The following is a 17,071-nucleotide window of genomic DNA, read 5'->3' as shown; positions in this document are numbered from 1 at the left end:
AGATTTAGGGCAAAAATAAATTTAACACTGAATGAAATCCTCTCTTCAAAAAACTATTAGGGCCGGGTGCAGTGGCTCATGCCTGTAATCCCAGCACTCTGGGAGCCTGAAGCAGGAGGATCACTTGCACCCAGGAGTTTGAGACTAGCCTAAGCAACATAGTGAAACCCTGTCTCTACAAAGGTGGCATGTGCCTGCAGTCCCAACTACTCAGGTGGGAGGAGTGCTTGAATCCAGGAGGTCAAGGTTGCAGTGAGCCACAATGATATCACTACACTCCAGCCTGGGCGACAGACTGAGACCCCCATCTCAGGAAAAAAAAAAAATTAGATTTTTACTCCAATGCTGTTTGACTAACCATGACTTTTCATGTAAGAAACACGGGGGAAAAAGACATATTTATCATTTAGCAAATAAACAGAAGTTTTATACAGAAATTATTAAAGTATATTTACTCACACACGTGTATTACGTATACACACTGAATTTCTACTTCATTTTTCTCTAACTTATTCTTCTTCCAAAAAACTTCAAACCAAAAGACAATAAGCATTTCAGCACAAAAGGAAGATTTACCTTAATTTAGGATTGTCAATATATTTCTTAAACTGCTTGATGTTATTCAAAGTTTGTTCAGCTAACTCCCGGGAAGGTTCAACAATGAGCGCTTTCGGAGCATTGGGGAGAAACTTTGTTTGTGTCACCTGTGCATTACCTTAGGGAATAAAAAAGATGAGAACACGTTCAAATCACGCTTTATAACACTGTTACTTACAAAACATTAGGACAAATATTCTAATATCAACATTTTAAATAATAATTGTCAAAAAGTAGAGAAGACAGTCAAACAAAATAAAGCTTAGATTTCTAAAACAAACGAAGGCTACTTTAAATTAAAACTATCTGGGCCACTGGGGTGACTGACACCTGTAATCCTAGCACTTTGGGCAGCCCGAGGTGGGACAATCACCTAAGCCCAGGTATTCAAGGCTGCAGCAAGCTATGATGGTGCCACTGCACTCTACACTCTAGCCTGGGTGACACAGTGAGATTCCCTCTCCTACAACAACAAAAATCTACTTGAAATAATTCTAATTGATTGATATATCTAAAAAAAAAAATGACTCACTTGTGACAATGTAAACAGGTTATGAAAAGTACTTTAAATAACTGAAATATATTAAATATACAATGGATAAGAGTATAAATTTTGAAGTCAGACTGCTTAGATTTGAATTCAGTTCTACCACTTATTTGCTCTGTGACCTTGGGCAAGTCACTTAAAGTCCCTATTCTTTAGGTTCTTTGCCTGTAAAATGGGAAAACTACTACCTTATACGGTTATTGTGAAGACTAACCATGTAAAGCACTCAGCGTGGTGCCCTGGCACTGAATAAGCACACATTCTATAAATATTAGATATCATTACCATTATGATTGGGATCCCAAAATCAAAATCAAATACTTAAATCAAATACTGAAACACTCAAATACTGAAACACTGAAATCAAATACTTAAGAGTTTATGAATGAGGTTTTAAAAATGAATTTTACTGGTGTGTTAAAAAAAGATATGTGACCAAACCAGCAAGGAAAGTATATGTAACTCACTATGAGAAGCCTTACTTACTGGAGTTCTCACCAATTATTTTCACTATTCTAGAAATCCTTACCCTTGCAGGTATAATACCTGAGTGCTGTGATTTGACAATGTAACCATCTGGTGCCTTGGAAAGAGCAACAAAGCCATCTTTTGGTGGAAACTTAAATTCCTCTTCACCGAAGTTAAATTTCAGTTCCGCATTCTAGCATTGAACAAAAGAGAAATTTAAAATTCCTCCCCTAATTGAAAACCGTCGTATAAAAAATAATGAAGAGCAAGCAGCTTATAACCACAGTAAATTTTTTCTAACTAGATTCCTAATTACCTTCAAAACACAGGCAGGAAAGAGGGCTTGGTTTTTCATATGTGGTGGTATTTCAAATGCCAGACCAAGATCTTTTCCTTAAAAAAAAAAAAAGAAAGAGAGAGAGAGAGATTGAAACAATCAGAAAAGACCCTTCTCATGCTGACACTGTCAAATCTACCAGCTTACCTGCATTCATGCCTCTCTCCTGTCACCATGGATAAACTGTGCTGCCTAAGGCCAGCTTCTTCATTTTTTCACTTTACTCCTGAAACTGTCACCTCTACCCTTCTACATTTTTCATTATTCTCTGTCTACAAGATCATTTCCATTAGACATTCCAAAGCATATAAACATACTCTCACAGTAAAATACACAAGAAAATCTCCCTTGAACCCACCTCTCCCTCCATTTACCTTCCATTTTTCTTCTCCCTTTTGTAGTGAAACTCCAATTTCCATTTACACTTCATCCACTTCCTTTCACCTCATTCTCTATTGAACTGGCTCCTTATTAGGAGGCTCCCCACCCTCACCCCTTTGCTCCACCAAAACAGCTTTCTAATGCTTTCCACTTGTCAAATGCAGCAGTTAATGCACATTCTTCATCTTGCTAGACTAGACCCATCCACAGCACTGGACACAGTGATTGCTCCCTGATCCTTCAAACACTTCCTTCACCGGGACTGCAGGACCCATGCTTTCTTGGTTCTCCTCCTGGCCTTCCTCTGCATTTCCCTCTGCTGCATTCTCCTCAATGTGTTCACCCCTAACCACAGGAACCCAGGCCTCAGATCTCTTCTTCTCTTTATCTACCCTCATTCCCTAGGCAATCTCACCCCACCCTCCAATGTATCTTCAACAAAGCAGCCAGAATAGTACTGTTAAACTAAAGACAGATGATGCCACTCCTCTGCTCAAAACCCTCATGGCTTTCCATTTTACTCAAAATAAAAACCAAAGTTTAGATCATGGCCCATATGGCTCTCCATGGCCTGGCCTCACCACCTCACTGATCTAACATTCTACCACCGTCCTTTATCCCCAGAGCACTCCAGATCCAGTGGCTTCCTCACTGTGACTCAGACACCTCAAGCACGCTTCCATCTCAGGGCATCCACATTTACTATTCCCTCGGTCTGAAATGCTCTTTGCAGATATCTGCCCGGCCCACCACCCAACTCATTCGGATCCCTACTTAAATGTCACTTTATCAAGCCTTCTGACTGCCCGACACAAAAGCACAAACCGCTATAACTCTCCACTTCCTTCCCCTGCTTTATACCCTCCTTCACAGCACTTATTACCACCTAACATGGTATTATATGTCTGTCTTTCACCACTAGTGTGTAAGCCCTAAATGTCTATTCCATTTTCTTCTGTGCCTCCAGTACTTACCATGGTACCTCAAACATAGTCAATGATCAGTAAATATTTGTTCAAATGAAGGCAGGGAGCGAGGGACAGGGATTTGAAAAAGAGGGTGGGGGGATTTTTAAAAATTACAATTATTGAGTATCATATATCTTTTCACTATTAAGATCCCTATAGAGCTTACCATTTTTGGAGAACTTGACATGTCCTTTATCTATATCTAGGTAACATCCAATGGTATCATGCATAGTGAATTCCTAGAATACCAGAAAGTCAAATGCTATTAATAGAAAGCAAATTCTTAAATAAAGTTAAAATATAGCTGCATCAAAAGTATGTGTGTTTCAAAATAATTATTTAAATCAAAAATGCCTATTAGAGCATACAAGCATTTGACGGGCTTGTGAGAATCAACATATTTAGGCTGATTCACATTACTGGAGATTTCAGCTCACCAGATGAACTATATTTAGATTCATCATGATCAAAAATAAGAAATGAGAACAACAGGTGTCAAAACCAAAATCAAAATGAGGTGAAAAGAGAAGACAATGTAATGTATTTTGGAGGGGATAACAAATGGCATAAAAGAAAAATTATAACTACTACATATTTATCTAGCTTGACAATATTTCTTCACTAAAGTCCAAATCCAAACTTTCTGTGGAAAATATACAGAAAATCTGCTGATTACACCCTCATTCTGTCATGAGTGATTAAGTTTGCAAGAAAACTTACTTATGCTATGTTGGAGTTGATAACATAATTGCTTACCTCTCCATAATTATCAAACTGTTTATTATGGGATTTCTTTCCCGTTCCACCAAAGCCAAATCCAAACTTGTCAGTACCTAAATTTAAAAAATATTTTACTTTTCTGATAAGAGAAAATATAAAATTAAAAGACCTGTAAAAGAAGCAATTTTATTCACACAGTATGTCCATTTCATGAACCCACAGGAAAACTATTCCTTAAGTTTCTGAATCCTACAAAAAAGTAAACAGTGCTTAGGTCACACAGCTTGTGTGAGACTAGGGACACCAGTGATACTGCATCCCTTTCTGCTTTGGCCACTAAGAAATTCAGATGCAAGTTTACAATAACATGAAGCATCTATATGGGACTGTGTGGTAGGGATTCACACACACTAACTTTACCCTGACTCCATTCAGAGTCTTAACCCTCATTTCATACTGCTATAATATCTGTACTTTTTGTAAGTTCCTTCAAATCTTTTTTGGGACAGGGTGGGGTACAGACAAATATTATTTCCATATCTTTAAAATAAAAACTTTTTATGGTTAAATTCATTATTTTGCTTCCCCAAATAATAAAATATTAACCCCCAAATGTAACTCAATCAATTCAGTTATTTTAGAAACACTTACCTAGGTCCAAAGAGGCCTGCATGGTAGACCACCCGACCCTGCATAACCCTTGGTCATGACAGGATACTTCATAGTAGTGTTTCCCTACAAGGGTAAGATACATTGAGATTTATATAAATCACACACACATAATTCATTTACCATGAAGCTACCTTCCCATTGTTTCTGAATTACACTGTTATGTACCAAATGAAGAATTATAGGTGATTTGTACCATCAAACACCTTCTCAGATCCTTGACTTACAGCTATTTTTAAAAACTCATGGGCCAGGCGCAGTGGCTCATGCCTGCGGCCAGCACTGTGGGAGGCCAAGGCAAGCAGATCACCTGAGGTTAGGAGTTCAAAACCAGCCTGGCCAACAGGGTGAAACCCCATCTCTACTAAAAGTACAAAAATTAGCCAGGCATGGTGGTGGGCACCTGTAATCCCAGCTACTCAGGAAGCTGCGGGAGGAGAATCGCTTGAACCCAGGAGGTGAAGGTTACAGTGAGCCACGATGGTGCCACTGCCCTCCAGCCCGGGTGACAGTGCGCGACTCTGTCTCAAAAACAAACAAACAACAACAACAAACCCTCATATATTAATACATTGCCTCAAAAGTTTACACAAGTACAGACGCTGTTCAAATACCTTTCATTAATCCTTTAGTAGCTCTACACCCATGCCATTCCTTTACTTCTCTGCTTTGACAACAAAGACCATCTGACCCAATTGCTGGATTTGAGAAGAAAATACAGAAAAACACGTCAGTAAAGATTTTATAAATCATACATTCCCACCCCCCACCACCAAAAAAAAAAATCATTCAGTCTCCCTAACAAGATAATTCCTTCCTTGTTGCAATGTTCCAGAGACTGAGACTGACTGATTCTTGAGTGATAGTATTTACCAAGTGTAATTAACCATTTCATTCCCTGGGTGTCCTTGGCTATGTTGGGGGCTATTTTCTATGCTGCCATCTGTTAACTAAGGTAAGATTTTACAGCAAGTCTAGAAAGGATTCAACACAGCTCTTAACCTGACATGCACTAATAGTAGTTGCATCATCAATACAAATGTGTTTAGATAACTATTCTCTAGAGTCCTTTAAAGAAATGTACTCAAGGATGATGCACCACCCCTCACCAATATTTGTTGTCCTGATTTTCTACTTAGAGCTTGAGTGACTATGTAACTAAAAGATAACAGAACCATCTCTAGTTTGTTCCTCAATCCATGGAAGAAACCATAATGGGAAAGTAGGGGAAAGCATGAGTAAATAAGCATATATTTGTTACTTGCTAATATTATAAGGGCTCTAAAAGATGAGGTATATTCTATATTATACATCACGATCAGTCTCAGTGATGTCCACATAGTAGGTGCTAAATGGTTTTAAGTAAAGATTCAGCTTTTGTCTGTACTGGAAAAAAACTATAACTTCCGTCCTGGTTCATCTTTCCAACTCATATTCTGTACTTGAAAGTAGAACAAACTGTTAAGCACCTCAACGCACATCTTCCTACACTTTTCAGAAATTAAATTATTCGAAGTATGAATTCATACCCATATAGGTACTGAATTGTGTAAAACTGAACTTTTAAAAAGTTATCTAGGAGCTTCCAGGATAGCTGAACACACGAGGGTTCACGAAGGGTGGCACGCCCAGGGAGGGGAGAAGCTCCAAGCCCCCTCCAGTACTTCAACCTATGCATCTCTTCATCAGTATCCTTTGTCATAGCTTTAAAAACAAACCAGTAAACATATTTCCCCAAGTTCTGTGAGCCACTCTAGCAAATTAATTGAACCTGAGGAAGGAGTTGTAGGAACCCTGATTTATAGCCAATCAGTTAGAAGCATAAGCCACAACCCGGACATCAGATGTGGGGGACAGTCTTGTGTGACTGAGCCCTCAAACTGTGGGATATGATGCTATCTTCATGGAGATGGTGTCAGAATTGAATTGAATTACAGTTCTCAGCTGGAAGAAACCATAATGGGAAAGTAGAGGAAACCATGAATAAACAAACACATGTCTGTTACTTACTCCATCAGTTCTCACTGACTGCTTGCTTGACTTGTGGGAAAAAAACCCCACACATCTGCTGTCAGAAGCATGCTGTGAGAGTATACAGGGAAAAATGGAGTTTATTTATTTCTCTATATTCTCAGAAGTGGTGTCAGAATCAGGGTTTGCTAGAACTGCCTTGGCTCACAGAAATGTGGTTTGAAAAGAAAAAGGATAAAAGGATAGGGGATGAGGAACTTTTGGTTTCTCGGTGGCCAGAAGATCACCTATGGCATGGAGCCACAGCTGTGCTACACTCAATTACTAATGGTAAAAGTTATCAGTGGAATTTAGAGTTGGATCCAACTCCGAGGAGCTGGTTCACTGGATGCATAAGAAAACACAAATAAGCACCCGTGAGGTGGAGCTTGCAATGAGCCGAGATTGTGCCACTGCACTCTAGCCTGGGCGACAGAGCGAGAATCCATCTCAAAAAAAAAAGAAAAGAAAAGAAAATGCAAGTAAGAAAGAAAAAAGTATACAGTCTTTTGGTTACTATTATCTGTAATAGCTAAAATGAAGTAAAAGAGTGCTGGGTCAGCCCTTGATGTGAGACCACATTCAGATTTCAGTCCACCTGAGCTTTGGTCACCAGCTTCAAAGCTGAACTCCAAGGGAAAAATTACGCAGGGCCAACAAAAAGTTCTTCTAAGACCTGTGGTCTCCAAGAAGGCAGTCAATGTGAGGAAGAGCAAAACCAAAAAACTCTGAAATTGGAGGGGACAGTGTGAAGGAACTGTTTCATTTTGTAGATCAGTATCATAAGCTTCCTGAGGAGCCTTTACTAAAATGCATTCTGAGAGTAACTCCTTTAGGAAAGTATCTTTGGTTTTAAATGCAGCAGAATAGAAGGGCATGTTTGGGTTGATGCAGGTCTCATTGCTCACTATGGAACAATCACAGATGGCTCTATGCATGATGGAGGTTATTCCCAAGCAAAGAGCCAGCCTGGTGGATTGGATAAAAGCCACTGTAAGGTCTGTTAACCCCAAGAAGGAGGACTGTCCAACTCTACCCTATAAATACTTTCTTTTATAATTTCTGCATTTTCTATTTGGGTTAGGGAAGTTTTGCCACTGCTAAATTATACATGTAGTTTCCTGTATTCAAATTCATACATATATATTTAAGTCCTAAATACACATGGAATTTATTTCTAATTATGATATGAGATAGAAGTCAATTTTATATTGCTCCAGATGGATCATCAATTGTGTCAGCACCCTTTACCTAATAAATCATCCCTTTTTCTCATTGAAATGAAATATAATTATTTTTCCTGCATATAACTTCTCATATATACTGGGATTTATTTCCATTATATTCCACTGTCTATTCCTATGTCAGTTCTATACTGTTTAATGATAGTGACTAGATTCTAATATCTGGTAAATTAAATCTTAATTTTATTTACTTGGTGTTCTCATGTATTATTTTTTTAAGTTTCTGAATTACAGATGAGCTGGTGGAAAGCCTATCCACTTACCGAAAGCAGATCCTCTGTCATATGGGTTCATCTGCCATTTGTTGAGCACTAAACAAATTAAAATAAGAAAAGTTACCCCCAGATATATAAAATTTAAAATGCTTGGCCAGGTGCGGTGACTCATGCCTGAAATCTCAGCACTTTGGGAAGCTGAGGTGGGCGTTCACATGAGGTCAGGAGTTCAAGACCAGCCTGGCCAACACGGTGAAACCTTGTCTCTACTAAAAAAATACAAAAATTAGCCAGGCATGGTAGCATGTGACTGTAATCCCAGCTACTCAGGAGTCTGAGGCACGAGAATCACTTGAACCCAGGGGGCAGAGGTTGCAGTGAGCCAAGATTGTGTCACCGCACTCCAGCCTGGGCAACAGAGCGAGACTCTATCTCAAAAAATAAATAATAATAATAAAATAAATAAAATGCTCATTTAAAAAAAGCAAGTATTTTATATACCTTAATTCCTCTAGATTCAATATGGTTTTATATATTTATAACACACAAGTAAAACCTGTTTTTATTAAAAGCAAAAATGCAATTGAAAAATCAGACACGTTAAAGATAATCATCACTGGTCTATTTGGACCTAAAACCTTATCTCCTCACTTGCTTGCTTCATTGTGCTCCATATCAGATGATACTGATCTCTGTCCTTACTCCTAGGTCACTACTAAAATGAAGGTTAGGTAACTAAACAAGTTGACTTCAATTACAAAGGAAATAACTGATCAACATTTCAGGATCTAATTATCTTGTAACTATCAAAAGAAAAGCAAGTCGTTTATCTTAATTCAATATCGCATTCAAAAGAAACACATTTTTTTCATCCTCCCTTTTATAGGATTGGCATTTTCCTTTTCTGACACATCTTAATAGTCTGTTAAGATATATGTATATATACAAACTAAGAATTGTAATAAAGAGAGCCCTACGTGCTTTCTAGCCCAACTTTCCATTCGGGGTAGAAATCCTTCCTAAATTATTTCTAGTCAAAAGATATCCATCATCAGCTTAAACACTTTGAACATTGGAGAAATAACTTTGAGGTTCTCCCTTGCATTGTGGCTCAATGTAGCTATTAGGAAGTACTTTACGTTAAACAGACATCTTCATCTAAACAATTTCTAATGGATCCTAGTCCTACTTTCTAGAATAATTATTTTCTCTCAAGTTCTCTTCAATAATTTAACAATTATCCCATCTCCATTTTTACTTCTTCTCCATGTTTAACTTTCTACTTTCTTTATTCCTCACAGGATGTGACTTTTAGAACCATTATCACTATGGTTATTCTTCTTTAGGAGTGTTTTGTTTTACCACCATTTCTCATAAATGACGGCACAGTTGTTACAAGTTCTGAAACTATTTTAGAATAGGCCAATAGTGTAAATAGTTACATCAATTATCTATCTCATAATTAATTTACAGGAGTTCATAGATTCTACGTTATACATCTTATGCATAACATTACTCTCAACTGAAAAGAATATGTTAATATGCCAGGTTCACTGGTCTTCAACTTGCTATTTTGTAACAATCCTGTTTTGTATAATGAAACAAGAATGACTTAGAATATGGAATAAATATGATTAAAATATAACAAAACAAAAGATTAATTAAGATAGAACGAAATTTAGAAACCATTCAACAGAAGCAACACCATTTAAAGATAAAGAAACTGCGGTAAGATTGTTTATGGTAGAGACAGTATCAGAAACCTAATAAAAAGACCAGTTTCCATGTAGATAGGATTGCACATAAGAAACAACTTCAAAATTTATATTTTACCTTCCTAGGTGATTCCCTTCTTATCTTAGAGGAAAAAAAATGCCTCTATTCCCTCTAAGGCAATACTTCCACCAGCATGGGATTTTACTCCAAAAATTATTTGTAAAATCTTTCCTTAATATTTTTGTAATATATACAAATTTTTCTTTAGTATTAAGCATAGAAAGTTATAAGGTTAAAAAAAACACTAAAATATCGAAATATAATCCCAAAATGCCAGTGTTTTCTCAAAGGGAACACTATTAGTATTTGAGGAGGGACAACCTTGCAGTGTTTAGGCTCTCAATGACATTTAGCATCCCTGGTTTCCAGGGTTCCACATCCCAATGCCACCCCTCAGATATTGACAATATTTTAAAACTGCATACCCAAATCTCACATTCCTAACTGCCAGTGATGAGAATCGATGATTTATATAAAAGGGAAATATCAATTTATAAAAATTACCTGTAGCACCAGTTTTAATTGTTGTTTTTCCTTTTTTCCCTTCCTGTTGGTCTTTCAGAGTTTCATAAACTATCTGGATAACTGGAATACTAAAAGCCTATCAAAGAAACAAAAGGTCTCTATATTAGTATTCAGATACTGACAACAGTTTAATAACCAACATAAATGACAAAAGTTATGCACACACATCAAATAATTATACATATTCCAGACTGGTACTACAATTTCATTTGCCCAAAAAAAAAAAATCAGTCAGACAACAGGGTGGGCTGAATGAAGGAAATAGGATGCAGCTAACAGCACAAAATGATAAAACAATTGAGAACAGTAGAATGAACCTACACTAAAGAGGAAAAATATCATCCAGTCTGACAAATATTTCTCTAGTCTAGGCCAATAGGAGATCAACTTCTGTATGTAACCTTTATATTTTAGGAGTCATCATATTAAAATTCAGAAGTGAGTATAAACACTAAAGCTACTATAACTCCCTAACACCCATTTAAAACTATGTTCTTAAGGTCATACTTTTTTGTAGCTCTTCATAATTAGCTGGCAACAAAAATATCATTTTCAGTGGCAAGTAATTAATTCCTTACCTTTTGGAGGTTGCTATTTTATTAAATACTTCAAAGTAAAAACTACTATTCAAAGCTACTTTAAAATTCAACTTTTAGAGGGTAAGTAAATATAATTTATTACTTACACCAGTTTTGCCACTTCCTGTTTCTGCAGCCTGAATGAGGGGAAAAAAGTTGATTTTACAGATTAAGTTGTCTATTAAAGAGATCAAATTAACACCATAATATGTAGAAATCTTTAACATTTGACCGGCTACCTTTATTTTCACAGTGCCTCCAGATTATCCAGGCTTCCTCTGTCAACTCCGACTACAGCCCATTTTGTTACCTTTCCCATACCTTTAAGAATCTTTTCTTCCCTTTCCTTTCCCATTGCTATCATTCAAACGGAAGCTCTCATCATTCTAATCTAGATTATAATAAACGTATCCAAACAACATCTAATCCCAGAACTATACTACAATCTGCTACTCAAATTAGTCTTCATGGAAGACTAATACTCAAATTCTTTAACAGGACACTTGAGAAAGAGCCCAAACAATCTGACTCATTATCTCTCTACCATTTCATTTCAAGTTTATCCCCACTCAGACACATATTTTATGCTACCATCCAACTGAAGTATTCCAGGGTCATATCGTACATTCTACCATTCGCTGTTTTGTTGATATTCTTTCTACCTAAAAAGCATTTCCCTTTTATCTTGCCTTGTCAAAAATCTGGCCCGCGCTTATAACTCCAGCACTTTGGAAGGCCAAGACAGGAGGATCACTTGAGGCTGGGAGTTGGAGAACAGACTGGGCAATATACTGAGACCCTGTCTCTACAAAAAATACAATAAATTAGCTGGATGTGGTGGTGTGTACCTGTAGTCCCACCTAATTGGGAGGCTGAACTAGGAAGATTGCTTGAACCCAGGAGTTTGAGGCTGCAGTGAACTATAAACACACCATTGCACTCCAGCTTGGGCAACAGAGCTTGGCCTTTTTAAAAAAAGAAATACATAAAAGAAATCTACTTCCTCTAAGCAGTCCCTATGATCCCTAACGCAAAAGGATAACTGGAGTCCCACTCAAATTCCGCACTACTCTGCATCTCTTATGAAGGAGCCACATTCTCTTTGATACGAGATTCATTCTTACACATGTCTTATTGCCCTAGTTGGTTTAAGCTTTTCAAGGGTAAATATTTATCTGTTAGAAGCTTTTACCTAATGCTCTGAATACAGTATATGTATCATAAATGTTTGTGAATAAAGTTAAAGTATCATTTTTAAGCCTATGCAATTCTTAGAGTGTGTCCCCAGCTCCCAATCACCTCACCAAATTTAAACTTACCATAAGTACATCACCTCCTCCCAGTATCAATGGGATAGATTCAGCCTGGATATCAGTTGGGAGGCTAAAAGAATCATATTTGAAGAATTTTAGTTATTGGAAAAAAAAATCACCTAAGCAAATTAAGTCATGTTAAACTTTAAGCCTAAAAGAAAATTTTATGTGGTAAATATGACGCATCCTATTCCACTAGAAATACGTCAAGGTTGAAAAAAGGAAACTTTCCATAATTTAGAAAATCACACAAAAAAACTGATTTTCACTTATCCAACTAGACACAAAAATATTGGATAAAATCACTAACAACTGTTTAAATTATAAAACATCCTCTCCCAGGTACATTTAAGCTTTATGTACTTACAGCCAATCCATCTCTTCCACAGCTTGTGCAATCTCAGGCATAACACCCATCTCTGAAAGTAAACATTGATTTTAAAAATCACATATACTGAAGTGAAGTCATAAATTGCAGTGCTCTCAAAATTACTATTCAAAAACAGGGTAAAGATTTTGAAGGATAGCTCAGTTACATCAAATCTACTGAGCGCGGCACTGTTGAAAGAGCACAAGTTCTGGAGAAAGACTTGAGTTCAAATCTAAGTTCTCACTTATTAGCAAGTGACCTTAGGCAAGGCTATAAATCTGTTTTCTCCACACAAAACGAGGCTGATATTGCCTACCTTGGAGGGCTATATGAAGACCAGAGATAATAATGTAATGCAACTGGAGCATGGTTGTCACCTAATAAACTGTAGCCACTATAGTGCTTGTTTACCTCATATGACTCGTGAAAAGACTGCCAAGCATAGACAGGGTTGTTGCATTTAGAGATAATTTAGAGATAATGTGTGCATTTAGAGATAATCTCTTTACATTAGATATTATGTACCTTGGCTACTCCAGGACCATGTAAATACCTTCAGCAATTAGAGAAAAATGAATAGACAAGTGGAGAGCACCCACATTTATTGGCAGCCATAATCAAAATTCTGATTAACTGAGGAGGGAGGGGCCAGTGGTGAAAACATGGGCATCTGGAAATGTCAGCTGAAGAACTGCTCTGTTCTTAACTGTATACATATTTCAATAATTCTACTTCAAGACCCATCCTAAATGAATAGAGATGAGTTGTTCCTAACTGGGTCTTGTCATTTTATCATTTCTCATATGAACTCTAGAGGGTAATTAACATATGGAGTAGTTGGATTATTTAAATTTTCCTTCCAAATGAGAAGTGATTTTAAGTCTGTATTTATAAAATATAGCTTTTATTATAAAAATACATATTCCTATAAAAAACAATAGTCAAATATTCACAAGCCCCAGAAATACCAATTTTGAAATTCTGTATTTCTTGCCATTGTGAAAAGGCATAAAGCAAACGTACAGACTGAAAATATTATTCATAAAATTATGTAGCTTTTTCGTTGCATCAGATGAGAAGGATCATCATTTTCAAAAAAGAAGGCTCTCCTAACTCTTTTTTTTTTGAGACAGAGTCTCGTTCTGTCACCCAGGCTGGAGTGCAGTGGCACGATCTCGGCTCACTGCAAACTCCGTCTTCCAGATTCAAACAATTCTCCTGCCTCAACCTCCCGAGTAACTGGGGCTACAGGCACATGTCACCACACCCGGCTAACTTTTTTTTCGTATTTTTAGTAGAGACGGGATTTTACCATGTTAGCCAGGATGGTCTCAATCTCCTGACCTCATGATCTGCTCACTTTGGCCTCCCAAAGTGCTGGGATTACAGGCATGAGCCACTGTGCCTGGCAACTCTCCTAACTTAATCTCCTCAGGAAAAAAAAAAAAAAAAATCCACAGATAAACTAATGAAGATCTAAAGCTGAATATCCAGAAGACCTTCCTAAGAATTAACCTGTATCACAGTCTATGTTCTCTCTCCTAAAATGCAAACTGCTTGAAAGAAAGGAGTGGTGTGTCCTTACTGCATACGGAATACTATAAGCTGAAGCTGTTTGCAAAATTGTTTTACAACAAGAAACAACATATCACTTTCAGTAAATTCCAGACAACCTGTTGTACCATTCTGATCATGTTCCCTGCAAGTTTTCTTTGAAACCAGACCTTAAGTATAATACTTTTAACAGTTAAGGAAAAATTAGAAACATTTATGAAATTCCAGTTTTGTCTTTATTTCATATCATAGACTCTTTTTCCAGTCCTTTATCCCTAACTTTCATGAAATTTGTGTATGACTCCCAAAGATGTGTACCTATAAAATGACTACCTAGAACTATCCTACAGACCTTGGCTCTAAAATCTTGTTTTAGGAAAATGTCGGGAAACAAAAAATAGCAACAACTCTGAGCAGATTTCCAACTGAATCCTATTAGAAGATGTAACTGAAACAGTCAGAAATCTTACATGACTGAAGATTCGGAATTCCTAATATTCTTACAGAAGAAAACTAAAAAATATAAAATACTACAACACCTGAAGTCATCTTAAAAAGTTAAGACCATTAAAGGACATCAGGCCTAACGTGATACATTTACAGAGCAATAAACGTTACGTAAGTGCTACATAAATGCCTCACGTTTAGCACATTTAAGGCTGATTACAGCTTCCTAAAACTAGATCCCTAATAGGAGGATGATTAAGGGGGGAAAATATCAACTGTAGGTTTCGAAAAGCCACATCAAATCATGTTTGGAATAAAGGACAGTATCAGGCGGCAAATAAATGTAAATTTTCCAAACTTACGTTGGGCTGGTGCGTACGTTAATCAAAATGCTTTCCCTTTGGCTTCAACACTGAACATTAATGTTGATATAATAGCGTTTAACAAAGAAAGATCAGGTTTATGCCTGGGACGTTTTGGAAGGGCCTGAAAAAACTGGACAGAGGCAGGATCGTCATTTTCCCCAATCACTCCACCCCACGCCGTCTCGCTTCTCTGCCTGGCCAAGCCCAGATGAGCCGCGGGCAGAAAAGGGTTCCCAAAGGGTCACTGCCACGTTAAGAGGCAGGAGGTGCAGGCGTCTGGGAACCGCTAGAGCACCGCCGCCGCCTGGATTTTGCAGCCGAAGGTGCAATGGCAGGAAAGCCAAGTGGAGATTGATAGAAGGGAAAGGGCACGGGGAGGGACGTCCTGGCCCGCTCCTGAAAAGAACTGTCCTCCGAACCCAAGCCACGGCCGACCCCGATCCCGCAACGCGGGTCCATCAGGGGCTGCAGCGGACAGCGCCCTTCGGCCTCCCTGATCCCTTTAGCTCCCCGCGGGCCGCCCCAGGGCCGAGGCATGCAACAAGCCGCCCCACCACCCCCAGAGCTTCCACAAACGCACCGGAGAAGGCCGCCATCTTCACCCCGTCCTCCGCGGCTTCGCCCGCTCGATCCCTCCCTCCCGACTGACACAGCGCGGCAGTGGCGCCGCGCGCTTCCGGCCCCCGGCCTTTGGCGTTCGGAGTCCGGGCAGGGCCTCAGCCCCGGGAGAACGGTTCCGATGGAAGGAAAGGCCCGCACCGGCCCCGCCTTATGCACCTGTCGCTGAGCGGACCGCTGGGACCCAGGGCCTCGGGACGCCGCCTTCGTCCTGAGCACCATATGTTTGGAGCACACCAGGCGGTATCAGGGTCACTGCCACAGAGAAGGAAGCAGACGTTTGGTAATTAGGGTCATCCAGTGGGCTCAGGCTGACACCACACCGTTTCGTCCCCACTCAGTCCCCCAACTTTACAAAGATGAGCAGGGCCTTGGTGTGTGAATGACCTGGAGAGATGGACTGGATTCATTGCTCCGAACACTAGTGGGTGCCTGGCAACCAGTAGGTATTTGTTTTTTGTTTTTTGTTTTTTTTACTGAAATAAGTAATGATTTAGGTCTCCCTTCACCCATGTTTGACGTCGCTTTTATAATTTCGGGTTTGACTTCCATGCGATTTTCACTCCTTTCTCTTTGCAAAGAGATGGGGAAAGTAAATGAGGAATCCTCCCAACCAGACACTCTGTCAGGAAGGTATTAGAATCTTTAGATGAGGACTCTAAGATTCAGGAAAGTTAAGTCACTTATCTAAAGACACACATCTATCGAATGGCAGCGTGGGATTTGAACCACATCTGCCCAACGTGAGGGCGAGTGCTGTGCTATCTGTAGCCTGCCCCAGAATGTCTTAGAGAAAAGTGGAACCCTCAGGCAAGATAGAATAGGGTTGCAGCGGCTGGGCGCGGTGGCTCACACCCTCACACCTGTAATCCCAGCACTTTGGGAGGCCGAGGCGGGCGGATCACGAAGTCAGGAGGTCGAGACCATCCTAGCTAACATGGTGAAACCCCTTCTCTACTGAAAATTAAAAAAACAAAAAATAAAAATAATAAAAAAGGGTTGCAACTACTCGGGAGGCTGAGGCATGAGAATCATTTGAACCTGGGAGGCGAAAGCTGCAGTGAGCCGAGATCGCGCCACTGCGCTCCAGTCTGGGCGACAGAGGGAGAGTCTGTCTCAAATTAAAAAAAAAAAAAAAAGAAAGATGGTTGGGCGCGGTGTCTCACTCCTGTAATCCCAGCACTTTGGGAGGCCGAGGCGGGTGGATCACGAGGTCAGGAGATCGAGAGCATCCTGGCTAACATGGTGAAACTCCCTCTCTACTAAAAATACAAAAGAATTAGCAGGGCGTGGTGGCGGGCGCCTGCAGTCCCAGCTACTGGGGAGTCTGAGAATGGCGTGAACCCCGGAGGCGGAGCTTGCAGTGAGC

The 17,071-nt window shown here is 39.1% G+C and overlaps 1 protein-coding gene across 3 annotated transcripts in view; it reads right to left on the bottom strand.

Annotated features, from left to right (window-relative positions):
* DDX1 (DEAD (Asp-Glu-Ala-Asp) box helicase 1) overlaps window positions 1-16,412 on the bottom strand; it is a 38,169-nt gene extending 21,757 nt beyond the window's left edge. The window contains exons 1-14 of one of the 3 annotated variants that reach the window (XM_011942064.1): window positions 16,317-16,412; window positions 15,665-15,957; window positions 12,716-12,767; window positions 12,355-12,418; window positions 11,143-11,172; window positions 10,437-10,533; window positions 8,205-8,252; window positions 5,302-5,385; window positions 4,670-4,753; window positions 4,055-4,131; window positions 3,465-3,537; window positions 1,929-2,005; window positions 1,691-1,805; window positions 577-715 (exon numbers count right to left, since the gene is read on the bottom strand). In XM_011942064.1, coding sequence (XP_011797454.1) covers window positions 577-715; window positions 1,691-1,805; window positions 1,929-2,005; window positions 3,465-3,537; window positions 4,055-4,131; window positions 4,670-4,753; window positions 5,302-5,385; window positions 8,205-8,252; window positions 10,437-10,533; window positions 11,143-11,172; window positions 12,355-12,418; window positions 12,716-12,767; window positions 15,665-15,680 — 956 coding nt within the window. In that variant the 5' untranslated portion in view covers window positions 15,681-15,957; window positions 16,317-16,412. Of the gene's footprint in view, window positions 1-576; window positions 716-1,690; window positions 1,806-1,928; window positions 2,006-3,464; window positions 3,538-4,054; window positions 4,132-4,669; window positions 4,754-5,301; window positions 5,386-8,204; window positions 8,253-10,436; window positions 10,534-11,142; window positions 11,173-12,354; window positions 12,419-12,715; window positions 12,768-15,664; window positions 16,139-16,316 lie in introns of those variants that run through there. The other 2 variants (XM_011942063.1, XM_011942065.1) reach the window with 2 other exon arrangements.
* Between the last annotated feature and the right edge of the window lie 659 nt (window positions 16,413-17,071).

This window comes from Colobus angolensis, unplaced genomic scaffold, assembly GCF_000951035.1.
Source record: "Colobus angolensis palliatus isolate OR3802 unplaced genomic scaffold, Cang.pa_1.0 Scaffold205, whole genome shotgun sequence".
Classification (NCBI taxonomy): Eukaryota; Metazoa; Chordata; class Mammalia; order Primates; family Cercopithecidae; genus Colobus; species Colobus angolensis.
The sequence above is the reverse complement of the archived record's forward strand: the minus strand, read 5'-3'. Positions and strand labels throughout refer to the sequence as shown.